This window comes from Astatotilapia calliptera, chromosome 3 (genome assembly GCF_964374335.1).
Source record: "Astatotilapia calliptera chromosome 3, fAstCal68.1, whole genome shotgun sequence".
NCBI lineage: Eukaryota > Metazoa > Chordata > Actinopteri > Cichliformes > Cichlidae > Astatotilapia > Astatotilapia calliptera.
Genome location: NC_137424.1, coordinates 80,021,978 through 80,043,133, shown reverse-complemented (window position 1 = coordinate 80,043,133; position 21,156 = coordinate 80,021,978). Strand labels below are relative to the sequence as shown.

At 42.4% G+C, this 21,156-nt stretch overlaps 1 protein-coding gene and 1 long non-coding RNA gene across 2 annotated transcripts; both read right to left on the bottom strand.

The window, feature by feature from the left end:
• Positions 1 to 526: 526 nt before the first annotated feature.
• On the bottom strand, positions 527 to 4,941 carry LOC145425938 (uncharacterized). The gene is made up of 6 exons (XM_080299451.1): positions 4,487 to 4,941; positions 4,299 to 4,406; positions 1,726 to 1,797; positions 1,551 to 1,580; positions 1,426 to 1,467; positions 527 to 1,004 (listed from the first exon to the last, which is right to left on the bottom strand). The coding sequence occupies exons 1-6, from the start codon at positions 4,659 to 4,661 to the stop codon at positions 781 to 783; spliced, it is 651 nt and encodes a 216-aa protein (XP_080155577.1). The 5' UTR covers positions 4,662 to 4,941; the 3' UTR covers positions 527 to 780.
• Positions 4,942 to 13,595: 8,654 nt separating this feature from the next.
• Positions 13,596 to 14,852, bottom strand: LOC145425958 (uncharacterized). The gene is made up of 3 exons (XR_013906727.1): positions 14,554 to 14,852; positions 14,294 to 14,455; positions 13,596 to 14,177 (listed from the first exon to the last, which is right to left on the bottom strand). It is a non-coding gene; the product is annotated as an uncharacterized LOC145425958 (long non-coding RNA).
• Positions 14,853 to 21,156: the final 6,304 nt, after the last annotated feature.

Genomic DNA, 21,156 nt, shown 5'->3' with positions numbered 1-21,156 from the left:
AGCTCCTTTAAGCAATTACTTTGGTTTTCCTCCACCTCCAAAGAAATGTCAGAAGGAGTCCGAACCACAAAAGAAGCGCGTATTCTTGGAAAAGTGGTTGCAATGTTTGCAATGCAATGTTTTCTCAGTATAGAACCAGGAAGGAGCAGATACAAAGAAAAGAGGATGTGGTGAATTTTTGGATGATATGTATACCTGTATACACACACTTTATATCTCTTTTTGGTCAGATCTACTGTGGACTATCATCATTCATTTTCCTATAATACATGTAGAGCTGCAGACACATCACACCATCCAGTTCCAATAGAGGCAGCTTATGACTAAAGTAACAGACATACTCAAGCACAACATGAAGGTTGTTGTGATGACCCGAGCATGCTCTTGGAAATAATATAGTGTAGTTATAGTGTATAGAAGCACAACTGCAGCAGTGACTTCACAAATGTCGTGTTGACAGGACATACACACACACACACACACACACACACACACACACACACACTGAGGACTGGAATGCTGTAAGTTTTGTATGTAACACTTTATTTTCAGCCATTATTAAAATTTATCACAAATGAACATTTACTGTGAAAAATACAGGCTTCTGCAATCAGATAATTCTTTCTGATATATTCCTCAGAAACCCTCAGAGGTCTGCCTGATATCAAATTAATACTAAAAATTCTGCTTCTTACAAGTACAGAGGACTGCTGTGAGTGCTGCTCCAGCATGTGCATCTGTGGCACCTTCTGCAGCTGCAACACAAACACCATTTGCAGCTCAGAAGGCATGCTCGGTGGTGACGTAAGCAGTGATGTCATCGTAGTCTTCATCGAGTCCTTGACCTCTGTGATGCTGGGTCATCTCCATGGAGACGGCTGGCTTGTTCAGTGTCTTGCTGTAGATGGACAGCAGCAGACCAGTGGAGATGCAGTATGGACAGAAGACCACTAGATGGCAGAGGAGTCTGAGCACAGACTCAGAAAGAAGAAGAGGAGGAGCATCTGAAGAAGGAGGAAGCAGAGGAGGTGTGTTGGTCAGTTAAACACAGCACAGAGGTGCACTAATCAGCTCTCTCTCCTCACAGCAGGAAGGCTGGAAGTGCTGATCCTGGATCAGCCCTGGAGGTGAGGCAGGTATGAGTGTGAGCTGTAGTTTAAACACTCTGAGCAGTCATTGAGACCAGAAAAGCTCTGAGAACTTTACACTGCATGAAACCCAAGAGGCTGCTCAGGACCAAACATGAGGAGGATATAAAAGGTGACCCTGACTGACAACATCTGCCCAGCTGCATCATGTCAGATCTCCTCTAAGCAGTGCAAAAGAAATGAAGGAGGACTCTGTCTGTGGCTCTTCCTCCACAGGAGGTCTTTCCTCCCTCCTCCTTCTTCATTTATTAGTGTTTGTTCCTCATCATCAACTTACCCGCAGGAACAGCCAGCCCAGACAGCAGCAGCACACACACACCTGTAACAGGACAGAGGTCACTAAAGGTCACCAAAGGTCAGAGCTCATGATGAGGACAGACAGGTGTAGGAACATCAGCTCACCTGCAGCAGTCAGCAGAAACAGGCCTGAAACTGAAGAACCCACTGATCAGAGATCAAATGGTCACATGACCAAAGAGAAGCATTCAGACTGCAGTGATTGGCTGTTCCCACACATCAATAATCAACAGCGCCCTCCAGTGTTGGACAGACAGATAATACATGTGGAGAAACTCACAGAAGGAGACTCGTCCGCTCCATCTCAGATAGCCATCATCTCCACACTTCCACAGGTCTGATCCCCAACCCCCTACATCACACAGAGCACACATCAGCACAGGAGCAGCTCCAACGACAGTCACCTCAATGTGCTTCATATTGTAAGACCCCACAATAACACAAAGAAACAATCAGATGACCCTCTTTCAGCAATCACTTTCACCACAGTGGGAAGGAAAAACTCACTTTAACAGGAAGAAACGTAACTTATTAATGCAAAAACATAAATAATCTCACGCGCAATCATGTACATTTCAACTGATTTGTGAAAACATACGTTCATTTCTATACTTTTAAATGTTAACACAGTTTAATTAACACAGTAGTAACACAGCCCCCGTTTAGACTCCCCCCTGCTTGCTGTTGGTGTTGCTTCCATGTAAAATAGGACGGCTGCTGTTAGCCTTCATTAAGCTGTGTGACTTAAACGTGTATCAGAGTGAGTTCAGCTTTCTCTGTGTAAACAGACGTTGGTGGAGCAGCTGCAGACTTTGTTGCTCAGCTGATCAGATGAATCCTGCAGCTTTGTCCCAGTAAAGCTCTTACAGGCGATCGCAGGAACATCGCTGTGTTCTTTCACTCCACCTGAGCTAAGCGCCACGGTAACCTTAACCTTAATTGCTAAACTGTGACATCATTATCAATGCTGCTGTTGTGTTATCAGCAGTGTTGGTCAAGTTACTTGAAAAAAGTAGTCAGTAACTAATTACTGATTACTTCCCTCAAAAAAATAATCCCGTTACTTTACTGATTACTTATTTTCAAAATAAATAAATTACTTAGTTACTTTTTAAAAACACAACTTACAACCTGAATAGGTAATAAAGCGATAGATCTTTCAGCCCAATTCTACTTTTTCTACATTGTTATGACCCAGGTCATTGTTGCCGTGTGGTGCTGTTACTTGCCACACCATGCGGGGGCATTGTTTGTACTCTGTGATGTCTGTTTCCAGGTGGAGGCTAACCATTGGTGGAAGAGGGAATGAGGCCAGCTACAAATTGGGACCTGACTGGGCCGGCAGCCCCTCCTACTACTTCCTGTTTCCAGTGAGCTGCGCGTTTGGGGCCCGTCGTGGCGTGTGACAGAGCTGGGCTGCAGTAAAAACAGTTTAGAGAGTCGTATCTGGACATGGTAGCTGTAGGGGTGGGAAGCCGTTTCTTTTTCTCCTGTTTCGGGTAGGGAGACAGGTTAGAGGTTTGTATTTTCTTTTGGGGTGGATTCATAGGTAAGTTAGTTCTGATTCATTTCCAGTGTTTTGTTTGTTGTTTTGGCCATGCCCACCCTGGCGCTCGCTACCTGTCAAGTTAATAAAACGACTACTCATTGTAAAGCTGTGGCTGTGTGATTTACTACTTTTTATTATTTTCTTGTGTTATTATTATTTCCCCCCCCCCCCCCCCCCCCCAGGCCGGCGTGTAACAGCATAATCCGTCATATAAAATGTAATCAAATGGAAAAGTCTCTTTTTAAAACTTGTTTTAACCTTTTAACTTTATGCATCAAGCAAAAATTTAATTATATGCAACATTCTCTGACTGGAAGAAATTAGTTTAACATTTAAACCTATTTTCTGCACATTCCAGCACATAAAATAAAATATTTTGTGTGTTTACACTCAGTCTTTCAAATAGATGCAAGTAAAACACAGCAGAAAATAAATAAAGTCAAAGACTCAGCGGTCCTGTTGCTCTATTTTCACCGGTAAAGCAGGAGTGGGGTAGTTGGAGGTTTACCCTGGTGCAGGTGTGCCGCGGTCAGTGGAAGAATCCGCGAGTTTCTCTGTGAGTTTCCCATTACATCGTTGCGCACTTGGTGCTTGCTTGGAAGTTTAGGGGCTTTTTTCGCTGTAAAAAGTTTTCCTCCCACGCACGATGGACGCTAATGTTTTTGTCACTTTTTATGGAATCAAACTCAAAGTAAGGTCAGTACTTCCACGCTTTAAACGCTGCACGCTCATACTCTCTCCCACAATCGATATGTGATCCATTGTTGATCTGCACACAGCTGTTGTCACTAACGTCGCACTGGCTTACGTTATTGTCATGAGACACTCTCGCAAAAAAAATCACGGTTTTAGTAAAGCAGTAACGCAGCGTTCCTACGGGAAAGTAACGGTAATCCAATTACCTTTTTTTGCGATAGTAATCCCTTACTTTACTCGTTACTTGAAAAAAGTAACCATCTCTGGTTATCAGTCTTTGTTTTTCAAACCGGGAGCTGTGTGGGCTTACTGCTGTCACACTCTTATTCATATGGTTGCACTGCAGGTCTGTTTTTAGTCACTAATGTGGCCTGTGTTTCCATGGTGACAGTGGAGCGCTACAGAGTCACGTGTCAAACGAATTATTGAATTTTTGCAATCCTAATCCAGATGTTGCAGACCTGTTGGAAACATCAACAGCTAGTTTCAGTGATATGTGAGGATTTGCTGGAGGATGGATTAATGCGTGGAGGTCAAAGGTCACAGACATCAGTCAGCGTGACGGTAGAGCTCGCTCTGTTACTAAGTCACACACACACACTCTTCACCTTCTCTGTTCCTCATCCATATGTAGCACACGTAGGCAGCAGCCAGAATGATCAGAGTACCCAGCAGCACAGCTGAGAGAACTGTGGGCCAGACTGGACGAGGAGGTTCTGTAACACAAAGACACGAGACATAAACATCATCAACATGTTTGTATGAATTCACATCAATCTGACCTCTGTCAACTGACCCGTGACCTTCAACTGTACTTCAGTCCAGCTCAGCTCTTCTTTGCTCCTGAGGGTGATGCAGGTGTAGGTTCCACTGTCAAAGCAGTTCTGTGGCGCTCCTGGAATCATCAGCTTGTATCCGACAGGGAAGCAGGACAGACTCCACCCCCTCATAAACCTCCACCCCTGAGGCATGCTGAGAAACTGAAGACAGAAACATAAAACAGATAGACGCTGTGACTCACAGTCACCTGACCTTTCACTTACACACACACACACACACTCGCACTGACACACACAGTGATATTCTCAGAGTGTCACAGAGACTAAGAGTTTGACAAACTACTTCCAGAGTTATTTAATTTTAAACCTTTTTGTTGTATGGACCCGCCCACCTGGCTGCATGAGCCAATCAGAGCTGTTCCCTGCACCACAAAGTCTCATGGACTGGTTTGCAGCACAGCGTAAAGGTGGAACCAACTCTACTGACTTTATTCTGTAAAGTTTTAGATGAACCTCTCATTTGTATTTTACTTTTTTTCTCAGAGCTGCTCTGAATTTAGGAGGAAGATGAGGACCAGTTTCATTTTGAAGCAAAGACATGAACATTAGCAAGAAGAAAGCACAACATGGATGTGACAGCAGAGCTCTGTTCACCTGATGGAGCAATAGAAACATTTTTGTCATTAAACTCAATCATCAAGATGTTTTTATTTTCCCACCTTTTCTCTGTATGTATATATATATACACTCACATACGCACACATATATATATATACACATACATATATGCGTGTCTTTGTGTGTGTATATATATATACATACATATAAGTGCAATAATGCAATAATCTTTTCTGGCATCGTTGTATTTTTACTCAGTTGTATATAGCATTCGTATTCTATTTTTATCTTATTGTATATTTTTATTCTATTTTATTCTACTGTATGTAGTATATTATTTTATTCTATTCTGTACAGCTGTGTACTGTATTTATTCTTATTGTATTCTAATTTTTGCGTCATAACTTTTGCACTGTCCACTTCCTGCTGTGACAAAACAAATTTCCCACGTGTGGGACTAATAAAGGTTATCTTATCTTATCTTATGTTATTGTATTTTGCACACCTCTGTTGCTTGTGAAGCTTACACCCAAAATATCACTTGCATGTGCTGAACCAGTGTACCTGCACATGTGATGTGACAATAAAAGTGATTTGATTTACTGTATGTACTGATACTGCATGTAGTGCAGATATTGATATGTAGTACTGATACTGATTGTTGTACTGATACTGCATGTGGGTACTGATGCTTATATGTAGTACTGATATCTTAGGGTGTGGGTAAATGTTCCACTGTGGTCAAGCTGAAGTTACAGCACTGAACGACCACGCTCCCCACACGGCTTCTTTTTTCTCTCTCTGGCTCCTCCACCTGCTGGGGTGTGAGCTTAAATCTAAAAAAGGCTCAGTGGGCACTTCCTGTAGTACAGACTCCTCCCTGCACTCTAAGGTTAAACACGTCAGATCATCACATAGACCATGTAGAGACATGAACACAGCTCAGTGTTCAGCGGGTGGAGCAGGTCCATCTTGCATGGAGGCCATGGGAGTGAGCTTCATCACATGAACGAGCTTCATCACATAAAAGAGCTTAATCAGTGGACATGAGCAGTTAATAAATAATGTCAATGTGGAGGTTTTACTGAAGTGTTCCGCACTCACTGTGAACACCCAGCTTCACATTTGGCCACATGACCACAGGGTAGTTCAGTGTGGTCATATAAAAACATGCTTGACTGTAGAAATTCAGTTTGCACGAAGCACATTTACCTTAATGAATAAATAAATCTTTGTTTTAATGTAGTTCAGCTGCATTGAACTATTACTCCATGTTTCCTGATGGTTTAAGAATCATGTGTGTGTGTGTGCATGCATCCATGTGTGTGTTTGTTTGTGTGTGTGTGTGCATGCGTGCACCTGTGTGTGTGTGTTCAAAGGATCAGAGCAGCTTTCTTACCGAGTAAGAGGAGCAGGATCATCATCTTCATCCTCAGTAACAATCCCGTTACAGCTGATCCTCTCAGGCTCACCGACGGCTGTCAGAGCAGAGCTGTTACTCTGCAGCTGATGGCACAGAAAAAAGTTCTCTTTCACAGGAAGTCCCCTCCTCTGAGAACCTTCACAATAAAAGCTGTTTACAGTGTCGAACACAGAGCCAACTGGAGGATCAGAGGTTAGAGGGAAAGATAGAAAGAATAATGTGCAGGTCAGAAGCTGTAACACTGTGTGAAAGTCAAATGTGCACCAACAGCTTCATCACAGCTTTGAAATCATGTGGACTGCAGACCGGATCCTTCTATGATAAATTTCAATAACTCTGAAGACAGAAGGGCCAGAGAGCGTGAAACTGTAGCAATAATAATATTAATAGTTTGCATTTATATAGCGCTTTTCTAGGCACCTAAAGCGCTTTACAATTCATTCACTCTCACATTCACACACTGGTGGAAGCAGCTACGGTTGTAGCCACAGCTGCCCTGGAGCAGACTGACAGAAGGGAGGCTGCCATATCGCACCATCGGCCCCTCTGGCCAACACCAGTAGGCGGTAGGGTAAAGTGTCTTGCCCAAGGACACAACGACCAGGACAGAGAGAGCAGGGGGATCAAACCTTCAACCTTCCGGTTACAGATGAGCTTCCCATTCCCCTGAGCCACGGTTGCCCCCAATGCATGTAAAGCAGTCACTCGCGCATGCACGATGGTTTCTTTTTGTGCACGGATGCTGAGATTAATTTTCTGTATGCTGGACATCACAGATTTAGTCACCCAGGGACTGATGTTAGGAGGAGTTTTAACTCGCCTCAAAGGAACAATCAGGTCTCCCACCTGTGCAGGGTCACCCCTGGGGTGGGTCTCAAGTGTCTTTTTAAAGATATCAACAGTGTTCACAGATCTTAGTTCCAGTGGAAGTGAGAGCCGCAGCTTTGGGGCCACAACCTTGAAAGCACAGGCACTGACTTAGACTGACTTAGACAGGCAGCCAAAATCATCAGTGATCCCTTTGACTACTTCTTCAGGTCTCCGCGAAGGCGGTCGCACTTTTCTCCTCTCCTCCTTCCCCTTATCTTCCCTGCTTAGCCTCTTGTGTCCTTGTCCTGTTTCGTGTGCATTACTTTCCCTGGAACAGTCTCTCACAGTCATTCTCTAAAACCTAAAAGAGAATTATAGATTTGATCAACTGGTCTCTGAATGCTATTGACACCCTTTTCTCAACGAGAAGTCTGGGCTCAGGAAAGCCCGAGTGCCCTGGAGGGACTTTCCCTGCCGGATACACGGGTGGCAGACATGGAGGATTGTGTGCCTGGTGGGACTGTCGATCGAGGACGCTGAAGATATCTACCTATTCGGAACCATGATAACAGGGTTCTTGCTGATCGGAGCTGGCTTGGCCCTGACTTATCGGAGAATTAAGAGAGCGGAACCGGCTGTTCACACCCCCTTAAGGCTGCCTGCTGGGATTGAAACGGTGGGACGAGGCGTGACTTCTCACAACGAAAGCAGCATGGTTAAGACAGCTCACTGCAGTTGTGGGGTCTCAGAATCAAAAGAATGACAACACCACGGAACGGGAGTTTGATACCATCATGGGGAGGCTCGCGGTTCTCCAACGGGAGATTGAGACCAGTGTCGGAGTGTTAAAGAACAGCTTTGAAATTCTCCTGAGCTGCTCGCATAAAAGAAAAATCAACAACATCAACATCAGAATGCGGATACCTCGGCGCCAGCTGCAGGCCCAAGGCTGGAGCTGAACAAAAACTCCCAGATAACAACTGTGTGTTGACTATTCTTCCCATTCCATGCAAGGCCACCTGGGTTGGCTGGAAGACTGTTTACTGGGCGACTGGGCGAAGGACACTGTCTCAGCTGAACTCTGGACACACACACACACACACACACATACACTGATATGCACACACTGATCCCCCCTCCCTTTCCAAACGCCTTCGATGCTTGTGCCCTACCAGGGAAGATGGCGGTCGACTGGACCAGTGCAGACATGCTGCAGGACCAGATGCGCTGTCTACGCCGGCTCTCTCTCACCTTTACCCGCCCCTGTTGCTTGTCTCGTGTTTCTATGGTGTATTGATAGTCATGTGCTTTTGTGCTGAGGTGTTTTTTCTGTTATCAAACTGTTCTCCCACTAGGAGCTCAGTCTGAGTGGAGTTTTTTTTTCTCCTCCTCTCACCTCATGTTATGTATTTTCGTTGTTGTTTTTTTTCCTATCAGCCTACCTTTCTGACATGTCTGCCCAATGTGATGTTTGTGTAAAGTTGGTCAGAAGGTTCCTTTGTAAGTGCGCATGTGCCATTAGCGTGCTGCCTGCTGTAACCCTAATTTCCTTCGGGATTAATAAAGTACTCTGATTCTGATTCTTATTCACCCGCATTTCAATGGCTCCCCTCTGGGCGACGCCTCCACTAAATTTCCTGCAAGACTGAGAGGAGGAGAGCCACCTTTGTCCCCAAAGCCACCCTGCTTTTTAACTCCAGCCGATAAGAACATTTCCCACACCAGAAACATAAACTACTCTGCACTATTTTTATAATGCCAACACTTAATTCACTTTTAGTCACTTACAGTTATTTATTCACCTATTCAGTCACTTTAATTTAAAAACTGTGTAATTTTAAAACTGTGTATATACTGTATATTCTGTGTATTTATTATCTCACTCTTATTGCCTGTTTATGCCCTGTCCTTATCTTCAACATCATGTTGCTCTCTTGGATCTTATTTGCCCCTCGGGGATGAATCAAGTCTTTCTGATTCTGATTCTGTCACCTTTGGTCTTTAAGCTGGACCAATGTACAGACAACAAGCTTTGATCACAGAGATCTCTGTATGACTGAAGTAGTTCACTGATATAGGGAAGTATCTGAGGGCTCTGAAATTGATCACCAAAATGGTTCTCACATGGGACCTGTTAGAGAGCCTGGTGAGAACCCTCGCAGCAGCATTCTGAACCATCTGTAGGCGATGCAGGGATAATCTGCTCAAACAGGGGAATAATGCCCTAACGTTGCAGCTCAACGTGCATCAACGCTGCATCTTATATTCTTAATCTGCCTGTTCTGTCAGAAACCTGCCTGCAGAAAATGAACCTAAAGTATGTAATGCAAGGATGTCATCACTTTAGAGATGGAGAAAGCATAAAGTGACAATTATGAATCACTTAACATGATAAGGAGATTCTGCAGGTCATTAATCAATGTATAAAACTAAAATAAAATGTATTTTTAGTGACACAGGATACAAATATGGAAGCAAGATGTATAATTAGGATTATTTAAAATAAACATTAACAAATTAGTGCAATTTATTTAACCATAAAGAATAACTAAATCCTTCAGGACAATGCCACATCAATGCACTGAACTCACTATGTTATCCCTCTAACAGCCTCCACATGTTCTCACTGTAATTTCCCCTCATGAATGAATTTATGCTGCCCTAATGTGAATGATTGCAGGGAAATCAAACGCATTTCACTCGCAGTACTCGAGCAGTTGGTCTTCAAGGTTTCTACTCCACTCCAATGCACGCTATTTTCTGCAAGTACCGCTGCTTCGCCTCTGGACGCAATCGGTCTCTATACAGTCCGTTCTCTTTTGAGCTGCTTTTAAGCATCTTGTAGTCGTCGTTCCAACACAGTGTGTTTGTTTTGATTCGTAGACCCCGAAAATGGTGCCGCGCTCCCACAATGCTTTGCGGCATGACGTCAACTCCAAAGCCCTATATGCCTGTATATATTGTACTATTCTTAGTTAGCGTATTGTCTGTCTTGTTAATGTTGGTTTATAATGGAGCACTGTAACAAAAAATAATTTCCCCCAGGGTGTCATGGTCCTGGGTCGTGCGACCCAGTGTTTTGTGTTTAGTCTATTTTGATGTTTATTGATTGTTTAGGTTCATTTAGTTATTCCAGCTCATTTGTAATTATATTACCCTTGTATATAGCCTCCCTTGCCCTTCATGTGTTTATGTCCGTGTGTCTTGTGTTGTCAAGTTCATGCTGTCGCTTCTGTCATCTTCCCCTGTACTGAGTCTCCCTGGTTCGTGCGTCTATCTGTCATGAGTCATGTCTGCATGGTTATGTTTGGTTCATGTCATGTCTAATCTCCATGTTTCCTGTTGTACTTTGAAAGTCTGTATTGAATGTCAGTGTATTTAGTTTCACTCCTCCTGTCCTGTTGTTAAGTTCATGTATATCAGCTGCGTTCCCATGTGTGGCCACTTCCCCTGATCATCCCTCATGTGTATTTAGTCTCTGTGTTTCTTACAGTCTGTGTCGCGTCGTCTGTGTTCCCACCCTCCGTGTTTCCATGCCCGGTCTGTTGTATTCTAAATCATAGCCTTACCTTAGTTCATTCCCCAGTTTAGGTTTCTGTTTAGTTATTGCTTTTGTGCTGCCCTTATTCTTGTTCGTTTCTCTTATGTTACCAGCCACAATAAAAGGCTCGCTTTTGTTTAAAGTTCACTCCCGAGTCACTTGTGTCTGCACCTGAGTCCTCCACGCACTCTCCACACGGTCTGTCACAGCGGACCGTGACACAGGGATCAATAAAGTATTCTGATTCTGATGAATTATAATAATTAAGGTGGGATAAATGAAAGCATGTGTAATCATTTCCATTTTACTTTGAGAGACAACATGACAGATTGTGGCAGCAAACACAGGCACAATCTTCCCTGGCCAAGTGAGCTCCAGTTAGCGCAATAAAAATAGGGTCTTAGAGCAGGCCTGCTCTGATTGATAGAAAGCCTCAGCAGAAGACACAGAGGGAAACTCAGAAATTGAATTTACTTTCACTCAGGTAGTGAAAACGGGTCCTCTGTCTACACAGAGTTAGCAAAAAGTTCATTTTTACTGTTCATATGGATATAACTAATATAACTAACAGGAATTGACTCATTATGATCTGTGACAGGGACTGAAAACAAGGTCTTGGGGGAGGCAAGCACAGAATTACTAGAACCAGAGTGAGCCCAGGAGATAAACCCCTTTCAGACTGAGCTAATTGAGTTATATTGCTGATTGTTTCAGACTGAGCTGCTTCAGAAACTCTTTCTGACTGAGAAGCATGAAAATTAGTCTTTGACAGAGCACAAAAAGCCATCTTAGGAAACTCCGGCCATTAACCAGTCTTAGGAAGTTCTGGCTCATCGCCACAAATAGATGCAGGTTCATATACGAAATCTACACGCACAGTTTTATTTTCAGCCAGTTCAGGAGAACAAAAGGATATGTTATTTAGATTTACTGACTCAGCGCTGAGTTACGGGTTCAACACATTCAGACAGAGAAAAAGTCCAGAGGAAAAAAAAACAAAATTACTGTCATTGAGGTGTCAGATAGTCCAGGGTCACAATGTTCAAGGGGAGCTGCACAGTCAAGCTTTGGCTGTGCAGAGATCACAGCTTCAGCAGGCTGAGGCTGGGACAGGAAGCTGAACAAGGAGCGAGGAGGCTGGCTACAGGCACCCCTCAGCTGAGCCGGGTTGGATCCCGGTGGGAGAGTAAAAGGAGGAGCAGGATGTCTGCAGAGAGCCCAGAGAGCCAAGCAAGTTCGGAACGCAAGACTGTGAAAACTAGAACAGGAAACACTGAGATGCAGATGATCGTATTTCTGAGACTGTCCATTCAGTTTGGTACTTATATTATTTTTCAGTCACTTTCCATAAAATAGGACATTAGCAGACTGCCCAAAAATATGTTCAGATTATGTGAATTTTATAAGTTTGAGGTTTGTTCATCTTCAGAGTTTTGAATGCAGAGCTAAAACTTTGGCTCCGTCCTAAAACTCTCCACTAACTCTCCAGAGTCACACAAATTCCTGGTCCTCAGTAATGCTTCATCAGATTTCACTGAAAACAAAGCAGAACTGAACTGTCTTCAGTTCTGACTTCAGCTGTCTAACTGACCTGTTCTCACAGCATTTTAAAATAGAACCGAAAGTCCGGTTAAAATCAGCTCAGATCTGTGCAGTCATGAGCAGAGCTGCTGCTATTTTCAGAGGTTTGTCACAGTTGCACAATAACTGCTTCTGTAGATGAAAGAAGTTCTCTCTTGATAAAGTTTGACTGGGGATGTATTGGCTGACTCACATTTAAGATCAAGATTTAATCTTGCATATTCCAAACGGGAGCTGATATCCTTCTACATCCAGCCAAGCTTTTTAGCCGCTCACAGTTACTTCACATCTGCACCTCTGCAGCTCCTCCTAATGCTGTTTCTGACTGCAGATGAAAGAGTACTGACTATATCAAGCTCAAGTTTTATTTTCATATACAGGTAATGTGGCACATTACTACCGGCAATTAAAATCTTAAGCTCAGAGCCCCACAATTTTTCAGCAAAGAAAAATTACACACAATAGATAAGAGATTGAACTGTACAAATAAATCAAAATTAATATTAATTAAAAGAAATTAGAATAAATAAATGCAGATTATTAAAACTACTGTATATACATATACAATGTGATTGCGCAAAATAAACTGTCCTATATTTCAGTATGGAGTAGAAACTGTCCCTGAATCTGCTGGTTTGGGTATAGATCTTGCTGTACCATGGGAAGGGTGTATGGGTGGGGTGGCTGGGATCAGTGAGGGTCTTCTGAGCCTTCCTCTTACAGCGCTGTGAGTGATGTTTTTAACGAACACCTTTTTATTTAGTGTAATGCACAAACACATCAACAGAGGGCAGTAATATCCCTTCAACATACATTGTAAAATTGCTATTACAACAGTGAGTAGAGGTCCTAGATGGCTGGCAGTTCAGAGCTGCTGATACTCTGTGCTGATCTGACCACCCTCCATAGAACAGCTGCCATATCAGCTTATGATACAGCCAGACAGAATACTGTCGATGCTGCATTGATAGAATTTGGTGTGTATTTTGGGATGAATGGCAAACCTGATGTTAATCCACAGGAACCTGAAGCATCTGACATCTCTGTCCCCTCAATATAAATGGGGATTTGCCTCTGCCGTGCAGTCTGTTGTTATCCCGATACCATGATGTCAGGGTTCTTACCTCTGCTCTGTAAGCAGACTCACTGATGGTGGCTGATTTAATGATTTATAGTGTTGAAAGCAGACTACAGATAAAAACAGTGAGAAGCTGAAAATGTCTGTGAAAACAGATGCCAGTTAGTGAGCACATGCTTTGACAGTATGACCTGGGATGTTACCTGGTCCAGAAACCTTATATTCAATTCAATCTCATCAAGGCACTTTATAAGGTAGACCCTACAATAATACATACAGAGAAAACGAACAATCATATTACCCTCTATGAGGAACTGCTTTGGCAACAGTGGAACCCACCCATGTTTTAATTCATGTTGTGGTTGACCAGTAAATACATATTTACTGGTCTCTGGAATATGTGTCACTCTGTATATTATCCTCCACTTTGCTCAATGCAGTGAGAAACTGTTACTGCCCGGTGCAAGTGATAGAAAAGAATGAGTTTCAGAGTGCAGCACACACAACATCATTAGTGAACTTATTTCTGTTTAAAATGAGCTCATTAGTCAAGAGATAACACGGATCCACCACTCTGTGTGCCCACTACCCAAGGAGACACTCCTGACCCTGAGTGCTGCAGGAATGTGGAATATCACTCCTCTGGTGGTGAAGGAACTGGAGGTAGAGAAGGAAATGAACCAGTATATCACTGAAGCTATTTGGGAGCTTTCACCAGAGTCACAAGGTCACATTTGAAACTCTTAGAAATATGGTATCTAACAGATACTTACTCTGGATGGCAGGGTCTTGGCCTCCAGTAAGACTTGGAGAGTTGTTCCATGTGGATATTAAATAAATACGTAGGACTGATTTCTTCCTTTGGTGCACTAGTCTGCTGATTATCTCTTGATAATGTCACCCTTTCAAATCCAAATCAGTCCCAATAGTCAATCCTATATTTATTAGCATAGAAAAGAGAAATTACAGAGTAATATTACAATCAAGAAACATGGAACCGATGTTTGATTATGTGCCTCCATAGGTTCCTTACCATGGTCCAGACATTTGCATGTTACCAATTCTAAATTGTCCATAGTCCTGAATGGTTGTATGTCTTTCTGGCAACCTGTCTATGGGGCTAGAACAATGCCGTCTTAAAATGAAACTGAAAAAAAAATTACAGGTTCAAACAGTGATGTCTTTTTCTCAAGTGAAACTGAATTTGTCCAGTCTGGGAAAACACAGGTTACCCGTGGAATGTCCTTTTATCAAAAAACATTTGTTGACTTTTCACCACTATTTGTCCCGCTAGAAGCTAAACATGTACAGACATGTTTGGACATGAGCCCATTCATGCTCCCCTCCAGACCCGTCACGTTTGCTAGTTCCTTGTTAATGAAACTGAATATTTTGTGGTGCTTAAGGTTTGCGACAATAGTGATATATTGAGTTTGATGTAATCTTTAAAACATAGTTGTTTAAGTAAGAGACAATTTATTATTTAATTCTGTTTTATCATGTGTGACAATTATTTTGGTCTTCAGTGTGAGTTTATACAAAGTGGAAATATTTTGTTAAAGATGATCTGGATGGATGATATTTAATGTTGCTTTATCCTGGCACTATAGAAAATAAAGCCTTATGGGAGTATAACTATTTAAGTTAGACAATGTTGCTGTTGTGGAGTGGAAGACCTATGCAGTGAAGTTTTTCTGTCTGTATGGAAAAAAGGAGACGAGGACACTTGGAATGTATCCTTTACCAAAATAAAAATCTTATGGCCACCATTTCTTCTGTGAAAAGCTCGACATGCACGGACATTAATATGTGTACACTCCCCTCAGAACTGGCATGTTTGCTCGTTCGTGTCCTTGATAACTAAACTCAGAATTTTATGAATCTAAATGTTTAGAGACACTGGTGAGGTACTGACCTATGTGTTTCTTTGAAATGTAGACGTTTAATTCTAGGCTACATCTCCTATTGAGTCTGTTTGTCATATGAATAAGAATCAGAATACTTTATTGATCCCTAGGGGAAATTATGTTGGTTACGGTGCTCCAGTATAAACAGTAAAAAAGAAAGTAAGAAAAAGTAAGTAGGGCTGGGCAATATGGCCTAAAATCCATATTGCCGTATAATTTGAAGCATGTGCGGTAACAATATATATCGCGATATATTATTTTCTTCTGTATACTGTATTTTCTGCACTATAAAGCACACTTAAAATCCTTTAATTTTCTCAAAAATCGTCAGTACGCCTTATAATCCGGCGTACCTTATGTATGAATTCTGGTTGTGTTTACTAACCTCAAACAGATTTTATGTGGTACACGGCGCTAAAAAATCTGTCAAAAATGTTTTAGTATGACTTTGGTAAGCTACCAAGCCGCACTACTTGATGGACTGTCAGAGCGTTATAACTATCGTAGTCAGGAGCCTCGCAGAGTAACCTGGGTACAAAACTCCGTCCCTTCAGGTCCCAAAGTCAAACGAACACTGCGACACACTGAGAGTTAAAAACTGTCTAAATTCTTTCATCTTTAATAACATTGCTGCTTTACCAGGTGTAACAATTAAGTTTGCCATCCAGGCATCAATGAAAACACAATTTATTACATTTAACAGAGTTAAACTTGTACCATATAAGGAGTTGTTTATATCGAAACTGTGTGACGTGTGAAGTACCAAAATAACACCATATCAGACACATATTGAGCTTCTAATGTTAGAGTTTCTGCAACTGGCTTTGGGCTGTGCAGTAGTGATGGGATTTCCGGCTCTTTTTAGAGATCCGCTCTTTCGGTTCGGCTCACTAAAAAGAGCCGGCTCTTTCGGCTCCGAACCGGCTCTTTAGGTTGTTTTGTTGCTTTAATTAATTTATTATTAACAATACTATAAAATTGTGCACAAAAGGAATTACTAACGTAAAAAAAAGTGGTTTTATTTATATATGTTTATATATAAATATAAAACACATTTCTAGCATGAACTGAACTTCCAAAGCAGAGCTACTAGATCACTTAAATTACACAATTGAAAGCATGTGTGTATTGTTTGTGTATTTATACACAGGCACTCATATATATTCAAATAATTTAAAAAAAAGTTCATTTACCTGTTACTACCACACACCTAATCCGGTCGTTGGTACTTGCTGGCTTGTGTGGCCACAAGATAACAAAAGCTCCACACTGCGCCCAGCATCCTGGAGCACTTCTGTTGTCTTTTGTACGTGTTTTGAGTTTTTATGTGCTTCTGAGTTTTTACGTGTTTTTACATGTTTTGGAGTTTGTACGTGCTTCAGGGTTTGTATGTGCTTCAGAGTTTGTACGTGTTTTGGAGTTTTTACGTGCTTTGTCTGTAGGGGCCACCGTAAATATACTTTTATTTATTCACTCCACAAAAAATGTAATAAATAAATCATATAATACAAAAATCAACTATTCACATTTCAACTTTTAACTATTTAAATTTTCAGCTTTTTCCTTTTACAAATTTAAAGTGAAACAACACAAAACACTGCAAACCACAACACAATTAAATATAAATTATAATATGAAAACAAAAAGAACATGCATATTCTCTGTCATATAGGCCCGCATGAATAAACTTTCTGAATCCTTTATCATCTGCAACTGAAAATAGTTGTGGATGATTACTATACCTTTCTAATGTGACGTTGTCCCTGGCTCTCTCTCTCCCTCTGGCTCTGTTCCTGTGCTACTGCGAGTGTAACTACCGCCCCTCCCCCCTCTGCCCAGCATAAAGCACAAGACTCGCGTGCAGAGTGAAGCGGGAAAAAAGTGCGAGAGAGAGGGTGAGAGAAAGAAAAGAGAAAAACCAAACCCCCCCCCCCCCAAAAAAAAACCACGTGACGGCTCGCGATAAGGAGCCTGCTCGCGTCGTTCACTTCAAAGAGTCGGATCTCAGAGCCATTTCATTCGCGAATGACCCATCACTACTGTGCAGGGCTCTCTCTTCCGGAAGATGATTGAATAAAAAATTATAAATGTTTTGACCACTCCTGGGTCAGGCAACACTATAGATCAACTTACCTCAGAATATATAAAACATATAAACAGTTACAGCAATATGATGCAACAAACACAGCAGCTACTGATCCAAAATACTCAAAGCTTCATAGAACTGAAACCAACATTTATTTTTAGCTCCATTCTGCTGCTGATACATACTTTAGGTTTCTGAATATTACACTTGTTGCTGCCTTTCATAGTGTGTAGCTTGAAGGCCCTGAGTACTTTCTCCCACACTGGAAACACTGGGATGATAAAATTATTTGAACATTACCTAATAAGACTGATTCAGGACAGTTAGTTATTTTAAACTTTCCTAGCAGTCCTTCACAAACAGGGAACAGTCTGTCTATTCTCTCCATCTGTCAGCTGCTGCTGGCTCTTCCTCCTCCTCTTCCTCACACACTGCTGAGTTTGTCCTGGTGGATCATCAGGGGTGCAAAGCCTCACAGATTATGTGCAGCAGTGGGTCCCTCAGTCTGTCCTCACTCTGGACACTTGCAGTCGTCACACATGGAAATCAAATGTGTGATAAGCTGCAGGATTCAAACACAAATGTAACTTATAAACACATGTTCATACTTTTATTCCACAATCAGAGAGAAAGAAACAGAGAGAGAGTGCAGGACAGACAGACAGGTGACAGTCTCAGGTGTATACACTGCTACACAACAGCACAAGAGACGGAGGATTTAGTGTTTGTGTTATTACGAGACAAGAAGAGTTCCAGATGGTGCAGTGGACACATGTGTGACTCCTGTGATTAAAGCATCTTTCTTTCAGCTTAACGAGTGAACCGTCAGCTCGTTCAAACACACGTTAAAGTGCGTTTGGCTCGACACCACCGAACAGAGGCAGCAATATAACACAGCTAACATTAACAGTGCAGTGAATCCTGCTTGTGCCGTGATATTCAGGACTGCAAACCGAGCAGCATCACTGACTTTCAGCTTGTTGTGTTTGTGGATATATGACTGACTTTAATTATCCATGAAATCATCACATTCTCTGTAAGATTAAGGTCGACTACATATACAGTCAGCCACCGATTGTGCAAGTTCCCCCACTTAAAATGATGACAGAGGTCAGTAATTTGCACCAGAGGTACACTTCAACTGTGAGAGACAGAATGTGGAAAAAAAAAATCCATGAATCCACATGGTAGGATTTGTAAAGAATTTATTCGTAAATCAGGGTGGAAAATAAGATTTGGTCAATAACAAAAATACAACTCAATACTTTGTAATATAACCTTTGTTGGCAATAACAGAGGTCAAACGTTTACTATAGGTCTTTACCAGGTTTGCATACACAGTAGCTGGTATTTTGGCCCATTCCTCCATGCAGATCTTCTCGAGAGCAGTGATGTTTTGGGGCTGTCGCTGAGCAACACGGACTTTCAACTCCCGCCACAGATTTTCTATGGGGTTGAGGTCTGGAGACTGGCTAGGCCACTCCAGGACTTTCAAATGCTTCTTACGGAGCCACTCCTTTGTTGCCCGGGCGGTGTGTTTTGGATCATTGTCATGTTGGAAGACCCAGCCTCGTTTCATCTTCAAAGTTCTCACTGATGGAAGGAGGTTTTGGCTCAAAATCTCACGATACATGGCCCCATTCATTCTGTCCTTAACACGGATCAGTCGCCCTGTCCCCTTGGCAGAAAAACAGCCCCATAGCATGATGTTTCCACCCCCATGCTTCACAGTAGGTATGGTGTTCTTGGGATGCAACTCAGTATTCTTCGTCCTCCAAACACGACGAGTTGAGTTCATACCAAAAAGTTCTACTTTGGTTTCATCTGACCACATGACATTCTCCCAATCCTCTGCTGTATCATCCATGTGCTCTCTGGCAAACTTCAGACGGGCCTGGACATGCACTGGCTTCAGCAGCGGAACACGTCTGGCACTGCGGGATTTGATTCCCTGCCGTTGTAGTGTGTTACTGATGGTGACCTTTGTTACTTTGGTCCCAGCTCTCTGCAGGTCATTCACCAGGTCCCCCCGTGTGGTTCTGGGATCTTTGCTCACCGTTCTCATGATCATTTTGACCCCACGGGATGAGATCTTGCGTGGAGCCCCAGATGGTGGGAGATTATCAGTGGTCTTGTATGTCTTCCATTTTCTGATGATTGCTCCCACAGTTGATTTTTTCACACCAAGCTGCTTGCCTATTGTAGATTCACTCTTCCCAGTCTGGTGCAGGTCTACAATACTTTTCCTGGTGTCCTTCCAAAGCTCTTTGGTCTTGGCCATGGCGGAGTTTGGAGTCTGACTGTTTGAGGCTGTGGACAGGTGTCTTTTATACAGATGATGAGTTCAAACAGGTGCCATTCATACAGGTAACGAGTGGGGGACAGAAAAGCTTCTTACAGAGGACGTTACAGGTCTGTGAGAGCCAGAGATTTTCCTTGTTTGAGGTGACCAAATACTTATTTTCCACCCTGATTTACGAATAAATTCTTTACAAATCCTACCATGTGGATTCATGGATTTTTTTTTTTCACATTCTGTCTCTCACAGTTGAAGTGTACCTCTGGTGCAAATTACTGACCTCTGTCATCATTTTAAGTGGGGGAACTTGCACAATCGGTGGCTGACTAAATACTTTTTTGCCCCACTGTATATATTTTGAAGTAGAGGCTTTAAAACCAAGTTAACGCTGAAAGTACAAACATCACTAATGTCACATAACTTTGCCGACATGTGGCCAACAGTAATGATTTAATGTTCTTCGCTATTAAACATTTGCACATAAATAAGTGACATAATATTCAGTACTTACTTTTGACAGTTCACTCTTCGGCCGCTCCCTTCTGCTTTCTGCCGTATTTTGCGGCAAAATTATCCACACCCACCGCCGCGCTATGAATTGTGGGATATATGGGACCACGAAGCGTGCACCGGACCACGCTTGATATTTGGGGAAATCAACGGCGCATTTGGAGTATGCATTTGAAGTACACTTCGAATTGGGACTGCCCTTGTTGCGTGGCGGTGACGTAATCGCACTCAAAATGCGTACTTCAAGCGTGCGGTCTCTTAATTGGGACACAGCCTGGGAGACAGCTTTATCCATCAGGTGTCAGGATGCTGAATTATCTCCCTGGCCTGTCCCTCTCAACTATCACACACACATGAACTCATCTCCCTTTTTTTTTTTTTTTTTTTAAACTGAGGTCACAACTGTCACGTCACAGTTCATTCATCTCACCCCTCAAACCACCCATTACATGCATATGAACTCTTGCCAACAAACACTGTTGTGTATATCCATCCATCCATTTGCTTCTGCTTATCCTTTCCAGGGCTGTGGGGGGTGCTGGAGAGACTGCTCTCCTAAAGGTTTTAAATGATCTTAGATGTAACTGGGACTCCCAAAAGCTCTCAGTCCTGGTGCTACTGGATCTGAGCGCAGCCTTTGATACAGTAGACCACACTATTCTTTTAAACAGACTGAAACACATGGTGGGCGTCTCTGGTGCTGTACACAACTGGTTCACTTCCTATCTCTCAGACAGAACTTTTATGGTGAATATGGATACATGCTCCTCTAAGATCCATAAAATGACATGTGGTGTGCCTCAAGGGTCGGTTTTAGGCCCTGTACTTTTTAAT